The 13,314-nt window shown below is 40.0% G+C and overlaps 1 protein-coding gene across 3 annotated transcripts in view; it reads left to right on the top strand.

Moving 5' to 3' along the window:
- LOC115590287 (serine/threonine-protein kinase ppk4-like) overlaps nucleotides 1-13,314 on the top strand; it is a 336,079-nt gene that overhangs the window by 15,108 nt on the left and 307,657 nt on the right. Inside the window, exons 1-4 of one of the 3 annotated variants that reach the window (XM_030431608.1) lie at nucleotides 7,353-7,455; nucleotides 7,989-9,943; nucleotides 10,059-10,222; nucleotides 10,307-10,530. The exons of the other annotated variants lie outside the window; for them this stretch is intronic. Coding sequence (XP_030287468.1) covers nucleotides 8,008-9,943; nucleotides 10,059-10,222; nucleotides 10,307-10,530 — 2,324 coding nt within the window. The 5' untranslated portion in view covers nucleotides 7,353-7,455; nucleotides 7,989-8,007. Of the gene's footprint in view, nucleotides 1-7,352; nucleotides 7,456-7,988; nucleotides 9,944-10,058; nucleotides 10,223-10,306; nucleotides 10,531-13,314 lie in introns of those variants that run through there. 3 annotated transcript variants of the gene reach the window in all.

Below are 13,314 nucleotides of genomic sequence, written 5' to 3'. Positions count from 1 at the left end.
TAATATTCTCATCTTTATCTGACATGAACTGCGTTACTGGCATCACTGGTCACAGTTCACCTTCTCCTCCTCTCTAAGAAGCATTAATTACTTTGATATGGGGAAATCTCACAATATAATGACACATTAACAAAGGATATTTGGTTGAATGACAAGAGACAAACCTTTTGCTCTAGCAGTAATTTCGTTGATGAAGACTATGACGAAAAATATTCGTCAACGAACCTTTTTCACAGACGAAAACTACATGAAAACTAAATAAAAAGTCAGATATAATGACAAAGACTGTGACGAAATATAACTGACACTTTAGTCAACGAATAAAAATGAGACGAAAATGTTAGGGTGGGACGAATGGAGAAGAGATCCAATCAGAGCGAATCTCTTGAGGGTAGGTTGACCGTTGCAGATTACAGCAGAGCCATTCTAAAAAGCCGTGGCAAGCTAAACAGACAACAGCATTTACACAGAAGGAGAACAAAGACGAGTTTGCAGAACTTTGCACAGTTTTGTGGACGTTTTCACAAGAGTTAGGTTGTTTACATGATATTTAGTTGCACAGCTTTGGCGGATTTCAGCTGACTTTGCTCGTTAGCAAGATGGTAGCGTTAACGGTTTGCAGTGCACCCGGTCCGAGGGCAACGGCATGCCTCATGAACAACAGAAATGTAGGAGCTAGGTCCATGACGAAAACGAATAACTGACATCTGGGCACACCTTACATATGACAGCCAGACCGTCTGCAGACCGTGTGGAGCTAAAACACCACCAAACTGAAGAGATATTTACACATAGAGAGAGAGACATTTTCAGTTGACACAAACTGATTGATTCATTGTTATCAATTACTTATTGACTTAGATTAATTGATTGTTACTATGATTGAGTCAATCATAGTTACAGTATTACCAACAGTATAGATTATAAGTAATTTGTTGTAAATATAGTTTTCCTGTATTGTTATTATTTATTATTTCCAAACCCTTGCTTTGGCAATATGTGCAGTGTTACCTCATGCCAATAAAGCCATTTGAATTGAAATTAATTGAGAGAGAGAGAGAGATTTTCCACTCACTAAGACTAGACTAAGACTAAAAGACTTAACCTCCTGAGACCCAGGAAAAAAAAAGTTTTTTAATAACTATTTTTTTACATAAATTTAGTGTTGGGGTGGTCAAAAAAATATTGCAAAGAAAAAAAATGTTTAAACTTAATTTATTCAAATTTTACAGCATGTCCTCTGTAGTGGACAACGGGACTTACTTGTTCTCAAATGTGAAACATTTAAAGGGTGAGTATGTACATGGAAAGTTCCACTGGAATCATCCAGTACACCAAATACAAAGCAAGTAGCAAAGGAAGATTTATCGTTTTGTGACCATTACACCTGAACCTTTTGTTATTTATTTATTAGATGTTTGACACTTCATGGTATCATCCTCTGATAGATCTACACCGATCAGGCATAACATTATGACCACTGACAGGTGAAGTAAATAACACTGATTATCTCTTCATCATGGCACCTGTTAGTGGGTGGGATATGTTAGGCAGCAGGTGAACATGTTGCTGTCAAAGTTGAGGTATTAGAAGCAGGAAAAATAGGCAAGCATAAGGATTTGAGCGAGTTTGATACAGGCCAAATTGTGATGGCTAGACGACTCATCATACCACAGCGCACCTGCAGGAGTCTTGTGGAGTCCATGCCTCGATGGCTCAAGGCTGTTTTGGCAGCAAAAGGGGGCCAACACAATATTAGGCAGGTGGACATAATGTTATGCCTGATCGGTGTATGTCTGAATCTCACTGAATGATTCTATTAAGAATCCTCTCTGCCTCCGTCATAGAGCTGTCTACTGAACAAATATGAAACAAACATAAGTACAAAGTCCTGATGTCCAGTACAGAGGACATTTATAAATTAGCTTTTTTTCAAATGAAAATAAATAAGCTCAGCTCTGAAAACTCACTCAAATATTTCTGAGATGTCTACTTACTTAAAACAATTGAAAAATAAAAATGTTTTTGTTTTTCAATTATGAATATCATGCATACCTTTCTTTTTTCTATAAAATGTGCTTTTTGGGACGGCGGCCATTATGAAAAGACATGCACAGACAATTTAGCAAGGCCAAACCCCCCAAATGTGGTGTCATTTTAAAGCTCCAGCTGTCCTCTTTAAGGAACAACAGGACTTAATAGAGTGGCATGTATAGTGTGAGAGATGTTAGCAAAAACGTAATGTCCCCTAAAGAGGACACAAATGAATTGCTGGGTCTCAGACTAGACTAAGACTAAAAGACTTAAGACTAGACTAAGACTAGACTAAGACTAAAACTCTTATGATATTTAGTAGACTAAAACTAGACTAAGACTAAAAGATTTCAGATGACTAAGATATGACTAAAACTAAATGGTGTGTTATTCAAAAGACTAAGACTAAATCAGAATTTGCTGTCAAAATTAACACTGTGCTCTAGTTTGCACAATGTGATGGTTCGGGAATAACCCTAATAAAACATATTATATATGAATAACATTTGAGGACCCAACATATTTCAAGAGCATTTTTTTTTTTTTTTTTTTGCAGTCATGTTTTGGACAGATCAGCTGAAGAGGGATAACAGGAATGACACACAGCAAAGGACCACAGGTCAAATTCAAAACCTGGACCACAGCAGTGAGGACACAGCCTCTCTACATGGAGTGTATACTATACAAACTAGGGCTGTTTTCGACTCAGGATTTTCATAGTCGAATCTGATTCGTCAGATTTTGCAGTCAACGGATCGTCAAACCTTTTTTTTTTTTTTTTGTTTAGATAGCAGCTAGATCTTATTTGTGACTTTTTTCCGTTTCAAACAAAAGAGCTAAAACACTCAAAAAACATGGTAGGTGTGAAACAAATACCTTTATTTATTTAAAGACAGATGAACACAACTGGGCATATTAAACATTAGAAAAGTTCACATAAAATAGGAACAAAATAACTTCAAAAACAACAACGTGCCAAAACATGCCTTTATCTCTCAGTTAGGAACCTATTTCTTGGCTTTTAATTCACAGTTCATACTCGGGAATCGGGATAAATTAAATATATAAATAAAATTAAACCTAGTGCAACAGCCTGGCACTACTGCAAAATGTCATAAATATTTTTCGAAGCCTGTCTGACTAAATAAAAACAATTTTACAACAACGAAAAAATAAACATAATAGAAGTCAGAATCGAATGGGCTTCAGAAAGTCCACATGCAGCAAAAAAAAGAGAGAGAGAGAAAAAAAAGGAAAGGATGTCTTTGTTGCTGAGACGCCCCTCACGCAGCCTCCAGCGTAAGTTCACATTGTCCCAAAAGAAAAAGAAAACACTTCTTCACATATGAAAAGTGTTCTACTGCACCTACGGTTGTCTGATCTTTCTGAGGTTGTGTGCCAGGAAAACCAGCTTGTTCACATTGGTCGGGAAAAGTGCGCACCTTGATTTATTGGCAATGAAAATATCCTCTAATTGGTTTAAGAACAGCGACAATGTCCTCTAATGTGCGCCATTGTGATGTGGATAGCTCCAGGTCATGATCGGACCGTTTGCTCACACTCTCATCTGTGAGCACGGCTGAAACTGGCCCCTTCTGTTCTATCAAGCGATCGAGCATCAAATAAACAGAGTTCCAACGGGTAACAACATCCTGCACCAGTTTATGCTGAGGAACATTCTGTTGTTTCTGCTTATCTTGAAGTACTGTGGTGGCCTTTGCACTTTTTTTTAAATGAGAAACCAAGCGCCTTGCAGCAGCAGCAACAGTGCGGCAAATGGGGTCCTGCTTCAGAGCGCTGTTTATGCAGAGTTGTAAAGAATGGCCCGCACAGCGCACCCCTTTCATATTTCCCCAGGAGGGCTGCTGGACCAACTGGTTGGTGCACGCAACCATGTTTGCTGCATTGTCATGCCATAGAACACCACAGAACACAGAAACAATCTTGGTACTTGGAATGTCCCACTCGCAAATGATCTCCGTCAGTTCTCCTGCAATGTGATCGGCTATGTGACCGTCCTCCATTTTTTTGGTTTCTAAAACGAAACTCTCCAGTCGCCAGTCTCCGGTGATGAAATGTGATGTGACTGTGAGATAAGCCTCCATCTGAAGCGAGGTCCAGATATCAGTTGTGCAACTGACAGCTTCACAGTCCTGTATTGCCTTGTATATCTCTGACCGTGTCGATAGATATTTTGTGTGCACTAGTGCTGCACGATTTGATGAAAATGTGCGATTGCGATTATTGTGGACTATATTGCGATTTGCGATTGCGATATTATGAATGGTGTTATGAGTCTACTTGCTTGAATATCAAGGACAACACAGAGAATTACAATAGTTTATATATTTCTCAACTGAAAGCATACAAACATGACACAAAAAATCCAAAACCTGAGGTTTACAGTACTGTGTTTGTGTCTTTTTGAGGTATTTTAGTATGGTGTGACACTTGCAAATATATCCGTAATTGTTCGTTGTTGTGGTCGTTTCAGGCGTTTTTCAGTTGTATCTTTCACGTTACTTTGTTGGGCTTTCATTTGAATGCATTCTTCGTATTTTTCTTTGTGGTGTTTCAAGTGTTGATATAGATTGGTCATATTGCCGCGGGACGTAGAGACTTCAGCTTTGCATGTTTTACACAGCACATCTTGCTGTTCAGTGTCGTCGTACCTGAATCCAAAGTATCGCCAAATAATAGAAGTTGCATTTTTTTTCGCTACCAACTGAGCTTGTCCCTCCTCGATTTCCTCCTCGGCGTCCATGTTGGCTGCTCTGCTCTGCTGAAAGCCGGGTAGTCATGTGACTATACCTGCAGCTGCAGCTGGGTACCTTTTTTGCGCTCATCTCGGGGCCGTCGCTGATGCAGACGTGCTGGCTGAGCTGTCGTCATGACACTGCTGGTGTAACTGTCAGAAAAATTATATAATAATATAGGGTTTGTTTTGTAAAGTTAACAAGCCTTACCTGTTTCAAATGATATGCCATGTTGGTTGTCATTGTGTGATATGAAAGAAGCTGCTGACACAACTTGCACTTAACTTTCTTCGGGTCATCTTTAACCTTTTCAAAATACTCCCACATTTAAGATGATTTTTTAGTAGCCATTGTGAGCCAATAAATCTGTAAATGCTACATGTCCTGTAGTGTGCTGCTCACCTCTGCTCATTTGGATTGTGCAACTGCAGTGGGTGATTTATTAATACCTAGTAAGAAGCTAAGACTACTGTTTAAACGCACACATCATTTTGAACTCTTTATTAATGGAAAGTAGGTAGATTTTGTATCAAAATAGGCTTTTATATAACGAAAAAAAGACATTCTATGTAACAATTTATGCTCAGCGGCCGTGGGCACCCCCATATAGTCAGAATGGTATGGTCTTGTTTACATAACATTTTTCAACGATTCGACTATGAGGTTCATAGTCGAATCAGACCTCTAAAATCAAATCATCGAATAATGTTGTTATGTAAACAAGACCGTACCATTCTGACTATATGGGGATTGCGATTGTGATTATTGGAGGTCAGCCCTAATACAAACCTCTTTTTTTGCCTTTCATGCCCTTATTGGATAGACAGCTGAAGACTGACAGGAAATGTGATGAGAGAGGGTGACATGCAGCAAAAGGCCATAGGTCAGAATCGAACCGTGGGCCACTGCAGGGAGGACACAATCTCTCTAAATGGGGCACCCCAAAACAGTATTTTTACCTTAAAGAATACAACAGCAACAAGGATTTGCATTTTGATTTTATTATGTGTTTTGCTAGAAAATAGTATAAGACAGCTGATACCATTTCAAGTCAGCAGGCTTCATATCCACATTATGTGGATATATGCCATCAGAGCGTCACAGCAGGAGCTGGAGCTTCAAACGCCAGCAGAATCAGACAGACCCTTGTCAGAGTAACTTCTTTCTCTTCCTGTCATCAGCTTCTTTGTTATCTAAAACTCAATGTTTCCAATCATGTACATATGCTATTTCCCCCATTCGTATACATCTAAATGATAACAGATTGTGATGAAATAGGTTATTGTTCATTATATAAGAATGATAGTATAACAAAACAAACGGTAATATGGGGTAATCCATCTGTATTGACAATGCCCAAGCCCTACTTAAAATAGGTCTCAGTTTCCTTAACAGCCTATTTTAAATGTTCTCATAAATAAATGTTGGGACCCACAAATGAAGTTGTTCATTGTGGATTTCTAAATGGACTCTGAACTGAACTCAGTTTCCCAGAATTCCCCATCCTTCACACCTAGGTGCAAAATTCAGCTTTGAGCTACTACTGGTCAGGGTGACAGTTCCCCCTCTGACCAGATAGTCAAAAACTCCAGCAACTTCCTTTGTACTTCTTATTATTCTCTTATCCTCACTCCTTCGTCCTTGACACTGTCATGAACTCCAAAATCCTTCGATCAGTACAAGCTGTTATGGTAATCTTGGTTTTAGTTATTAAGTTAATAATTAATCAGTCACTAACTGATAGTTTAGCACCTTTTTATGAGACTGATTTGGTGAATTTGCTATCTTTTCTCTTCTTCAAGGGTGGTGCCCCGAGGTCCCATTATTTATCATAATTAATAATGAATGATGGTAAAATTTAACCCAAACTCCCTTTTAATGTTGCATGAATTCTACATTATTGTACCTTATGTGATGCAGTGCATAACATAATGGTGTCCCGTATGAGGCAGTGTACTGTTGGCAATCATTCAGAAATGTGCAATAATCATTTCAGCAGACTTTGGACAGTGCTTAAATTTGAGATTCACATCTTCAACCCTTTAGCCAAAAGTCTGTACATTTAACCCAACTAGTCTATTACAGGAGTAGATGTTGATTTGTACTGCAAACAATTGCACTGTGTTGAGAATTGATTCATCAATCAAATGTATAACCCATTTGATTAACCAAAATCTTTTAGGTTATTAACTGCAACTTTCTAGCCATTTGCTATTGCTGTGTAATGCAGTGCACAACATAATGTTGTATCTGTATCATTACTAAAAGTAGCTTTGTGCTTTACCGCCATATATTTGACATGTTTCAGATCTAGTGTCTTTTAAGCCAAATGTTAATTGTTAATGTACAGATAGGTACAAATTTACCTGCCCCATTCTTTAACCCAGAATAGTGCCTGCAGATGTTCTTTAATGCTGGATACAATCTTTGTAGATTGTATGTAGACTATGATGACTCAACAGTCAGAGATTAATGTTCAGGAAGTAAAGAGTGTGAGGGGTAAGTCCTCCCACATCCTGTGGAAGCCCAACCCATCTTGTCAAACAGGTATCTTCCTGTCTCGCAGCACATAGAGTCAGAGGCAGGAAGAACTACAGATAAAGCACGGCGTGTTAAGTTGTGGTCGATAGAGTTCATATTACCCTGGACACCTTACTTCAACGTTGTGAGTTAATTTTCCTACAATTCTCTTAACGCTCACCTTCAAATTATGTTGTGAAATAATCAGTGTTTTCACCCTAAAAAAGCACAGTCATATAGACCTACTCTCCTTCAGTTTCCACTATTGTGGTTATTTGATGTCATCAGAATTAAAGTTTACATGAAAACACAATATTTCACCTTGTACCTACGACCACCAAAGTCTATTAATGGAAATTCCACAGCTCTGCTTATTCAAAGTTTAATTCCTGTTGCAGACCTGAAGGTCTAAAGGTCAGTTAGCACAAGGTGTGGCCCTCTGTGTAACAAACACGTAGTTCATGCTGTCAGCAATTCTAGCAGTTAGGACAAGTGTAGTAGTTAGATAGTTTTGTTGTAGAAATGATTTTGCATTACCTCTGGTACTTATATGTAGTTACAGGGAATGTCTTGTGATGGATTTGTAACCAACCTAAATACAATGTTTTTAAATGTGATTTATTGTGAATGAGTCATATATAATATAACAGTAACATTCTAACCTTTTCTTTTTCACAGTTACGCTGAAGAAAAAGGAATGAATATCATCGGACACCTCCAAGTGACAGAATCCCCAACAGAAACACATCGTATAATACAGTGTGTATTTGACAACAACCTCAAGAAGCTAAAAAAATTACTGAAAAAGAACAATAACATAAATGAACTTTACCCATGCACAGAGTGTAATGACTACATAAGCCCACTGACTGCTGCTGTTGTAACTCACAACAGGGATATTTTTACTTTCCTTTTGCAGCAGGGTGCAAACCCAAACAATGTTTCAGAGCAAGGCTTCACACCTCTGCATTATGTCTCACTATACAAAGCACCACTTGATTTTGTGGAACTACTGCTTGAAGCAAGAGCTAATCCAAAAGGATGTAATCTACAGCCATTCACACCACTGCAAGCTGCTGCCATCAATGACAGAGAGGATGTTGTGAAAGTGCTCATCTCTGCTGGTGCACCAGTGACACACTTTCCTGTCACTCATCCTCAACATGTGACTGACAATGAAAAAATAAGTCAGATGATTCAAAAGCTCGCATCTAAAGGAGATAAATTATGCTCTCAAGTCAGATATTTCCTTGATATGGCAATTGCTGTGCAAAGTAAAACACCTGAACAAGTGTTGAAAACTTTGGACAGTCATATGCTGTTGGAGGATCCTCAATCCCATCTGACCATGATTGAACTTCTTTTTACTGTAACTGGGCCAATTGTTGAAAAATACAGCCAGGGAAGTATCAAATGGCTGAAGGACACTGGAAATCTGAACACCTACATTGAAGGAGCAGTCAATCGCTTTCCAAACATTCTCAAGGAACATGTAAATCATGCCATTCTTACTTTATATGCAGTTCTGTGTACTGTTGAGGAAATACTAAATGAACAAGCACAAGCTTTAGTCCCCCAACTACTGGACCAGCTTTGCTTAAAAGAGAGACCTGATGTATGTGAAGCTGTTCTGCAAACACTGTATGTGATAACACAGAAAACAAAAGGCACAGATGGCTGGGATCTGAACTTCACTGAGAAGTTATGTAAAACAGTTGCTCCTTTTGTGCAAGACAAATATTTAATGAACATAAAAGTCTTTGCATATGGCATATTTGGAAACTTGCTTTCATGTAAACATGCTGGTAACATCTTATCATCAGTGGGAATAACTTCAGTTCCTGAAGACATACTGATGTGGGCAGATATGAAGATGCTACAAGATCTGAAAGAAGTGCTCAGACGACTGAACAATCATTTCAGCAAATCAAACGTGGAATGTGAGGACTGTACAGCCTCACCTAGGATGAGGAAAAAGAAGAAGAAAAAGAAGAATAAGAAGAATAAGAAGAATGAAAAATCAGACAAGGAAGAAGACCCAAATGACAAGTGTTTGAGTGATGCAACTGATCCAATATCAATTCCTGTTGTGGAGTCAACTTCAAATGTTCAGCCACTCCACTCCAACACCACTGTGTCATCAGATACACACACATGGCTACAAATCAGCAAGAGGTGGAGAGAAAAATTAGAGAAGCTGGTTAGCACTGATGGAAGCAGAGTAACCAGAATTGGGAGCATGGTTTATGTGAATGATGCAGAGTTCCGCATAGCAGAGGGCAGTGATGGTACTGACGTCTTCTTGGGGCTGAGAGATGATGGCACTGAGGTTGCTATTAAGAGAATGAAAAAAAGCAACTATCAAATGCTAAGAAATGAGGAGGGATTTCTACGACTTCCAGAACTTGATCATCCATCTATTGTACGATACGTTGACTTTGCAGAGGATGAGTACTTTGGGTATCTTGGTCTTCAGCTTTGTGAATACACCCTGGAAGAATGCATCAGAAACAATGATGGTGGTCTGCTGAAAGAGAAACTTGTCTATCAGGTTCTGGAGAGTTTAAAAGTGCTTCATTGTCAAAATCCTCCAATTCTCCACCGTGATCTCAAACCACAGAATGTTTTGATTGGTAAGGAAAAGTTCAAAATGTACTGAAGTAATGAAATTAAATTGGAAATTCAAAATAACAGCAACAGTATTCAAAATGTATTATTATTTTACCTTATCTGTGATTTGTCCTGCAGATGTTAACGGGAGGGCAAGATTAGCAGATTTTGGCATCAGTAGACGGTTACTCAAAGGCCAAACAACTTATTGCACAGGCAGTGCAGGAACAAGATGCTGGAAGGCCAGGGAGACTTTAACAGGAGAAGCTGACATACGATACAAGTCAAACACTGATGTACAGGTCAGTTTCACTGCAATCCAAACTACACTGATGAGTGACTAAAAAATACTTCTTTCATTGCTCAAATGATCGGTTAATTTAAAGGTGGCAGGGATGCTGATTCATTACATCCTCTCTGGAGGACACCATCCTTTCGGTGACATACCATGTGAAATTGAGTACAACATTCATAAAGGTTTGTACACGCTGGACCATGTTGAAGATGTAGTGGCAAAGGAACTCATCGAGTGGATGATCGACAAAGAACCAAAGAGCAGACCTACAGTGGAAGAATGCTTGAGTCATCCCTTCTTCTGGAAACCTGAGAGGTAGCATCAGTTTCATTGTCACCTTTTATTTCTGTGTATAGCAGCTCGCATTGTGTTAACACGAGTCGATGCCCACAAGTGGCTCAGTGAGGCTGCTCTTAAAGGCACAGCAGTGCTTTCATCTCAGTGCTAACATCAGCATGCTAACATGTTTACAATGACAATGCTAACATGCTGATGCTAGCAAGGTATATTGTTTACCATGGTCTCCATCTTACTCCCAATTTCCACTGGATACGTCTCCGCTGTGTTGCGTCTCCGCCACGCCAGCGGAGCTGATAGGTTTCACTTAGTCAATATGTCAATCCCCAGGAGGTCCGCTGCGCTGCGCATCAGCTCCGTCCCAGCTCCGGCCGCCCTCCGGCACAGATACGCAGGACTTCTATTTCTGGCGGATGCCGGAGCACGACGCAGCAATTCTGCTGAATTTAGCACGGAGCAGACTGGAAGTCAAGCACCGAAATAACAAACAACATCCTGTTACTTTTCAAAATAAAACACTCCGTGTTGACACCAGCACAAATCTCAAAAAAGAGACAAACACAAGCTCTTCTGCTAATCCTTCGGTCCAAAACACTTCGTGTTGTTGTGTTTATAACACAGACCTATAACTGCGGTCGTGAGTGATTATGTGATTATTGCAGGAACTCCTCAGCCAACCGCAACCGGTGGAGATTGCCGGAAGGCAGACGGCGGAGCAAAACCGGAGCGGAGCTGCAATGCAGCGGACCCGTATCCAGTGGAAATTGGGGGTTAGTCTTGCATGATCGCATGCCAATACTGTAGATGATAATTTGTACCAAACACAACCAGACCTAAACTTGGTTGATGTGAATTAATTATTAGGGCCCGAGCAGGTAGACCTGCGAGGTCCCTATTGTTATTGGAAGGACAGAAATTTTCTTCTCCAAGTTTGAATGCAGTTTTGGATGCCTGAACATACCCAAAAACTCACCAAATTTGGAATATATGTTACATCTGGCTAAAATTGCGATCCTGCATTGTCATTGGGCGTTGTCGTGACCTGCGGGCTCTGTAGCGCCCCCTAATGTTCATTCCCGCCTCCCACAATTGCGTAGAAGAACGAAATTCAATACGCAGATTCCTCATGAGCAGACGCACAAAAAAGTCTGGGGGGACCATACTGTCACTCCAACAGGAAGTCAGCTATTTAGATGTGTGGCGGCGTTTTTGTCCAATTCATGCCTACTTTGAAAATGATCTTGTCCTAGAGCTTAAACACCACAGTCTTCAAATTAACTCAGTAATTTTCTTCATGTCTTGAAGAACAAAAGTTATGGAAATCATTCAGCTGCGCCAAACTTTAGTGGGCGGTGCAGTGGAAACAATTTTTTCCTCACGCCGTCAAGCATCGAGGCTTTATAACTTCATCATACAATTTCCTATCCACACCAAACTGCTCGTAACTGTAGAGGCTGTCTCCCTGAACAAATCTCAGCATCAATACTAAGTCGGCCATTTTGCTTTTCGCCACCATTTTGAAATATTGCCAATCTTCATACTTAAATTATCTCCTCCTACAGATGTAACGCCACCGACTTCAAAGTCACTCAGTAGCATCCTGTGACCTTGAAGATGAAAAGTTATTAAAATCTTTATCCTACGTCATACCTGCTGGCCACAGTGGAGCGGGCAATTCGAATCCTTTGCCGTAAAGCATCGTGTCCTCATAACTTCTTCATACAATTTCCTATCTCGGCCAAATCTCTCAGGAATGCAGAGGGAGTCGCCCTGATGAGATCTGTGTGGTCATGGGGCGTGGCGGTGACGCGTGGGCTCTGTAGCACCCCCTATTGTGATGCCCCGCCTCCTACTTGTACATAGAAGGACGAAAATTGGTACGCACCTTCATCATGACCAGACGCACAAAAAACCCATTTGGATGCTTACTCTCACTCCAACAGGAAGTCAGTTATTTTGATGTGTGGTGGAATTTTTGACAAATTCATGCCTACTTTGAAAATTATCTTGTCCTAGAGCTTAAACACCACAGTCTTCACATTAACTCAGTAATTTTCTTCATGCCTTGGAGAACAAAAGTTATTAAAATCTTTCAGCTGCGACATACTTTAGTGGGCGGGGCGGTGGAAACCATTTTTTCCCCTCGCGGTCAAACATCAAGGCTTTATAACTTTAACATACAATTTCCTATCCACACCAAACTTCTATTAAATGTAGAGGCTGCCTCCCCAAATAAATCTCAGCATCAATACTAAGTCGGCCATTTTGATTTTGGCCACCATTTTGAAATATTGCCAATCTTCGTACTTAAATTATCTTCTCCTACAGATGTAACACCACCGACTTCAAAGTCACTCAGTAGCATCCTCTGACCTTGAAGATGAAAAGTTATGGAAATCTTTATCCTACATCATACCTGCTGGCCACAGTGGAGCGGTCAATTCAAATCCTTCGCCATAAAGCATCATGTCCTCATAACTTCTTCATACAATGTTCTATCTCGGCCAAATCTAGAGGGAATCTAGAGGGAGTCGCCCTGAATAGATCTGTGCATCAATACTGTGTCATATCCATAGCGCCACCCACTGGAAACCCACTGGAAACATGAGGTAAGTATTATCTCAGTCAATGTTGGCGCCCTACATGCATATACATAAATGAAATTTGGCACGCATGTGTGTTATGACAAGACGCACAAATGACTCATTTACACCCACACTCTCAGTCCAACAGGAAGTGGTCAATTTTGCTTAGAAGCACATGAATTGATGGTGTACGTGATGCAAGTCGCCACTAGATGGC

This window comes from Sparus aurata, chromosome 10 (assembly GCF_900880675.1).
Source record: "Sparus aurata chromosome 10, fSpaAur1.1, whole genome shotgun sequence".
NCBI classification, from domain to species: Eukaryota; Metazoa; Chordata; class Actinopteri; order Spariformes; family Sparidae; genus Sparus; species Sparus aurata.
This window is presented reverse-complemented; position numbering and strand designations above follow the sequence as displayed.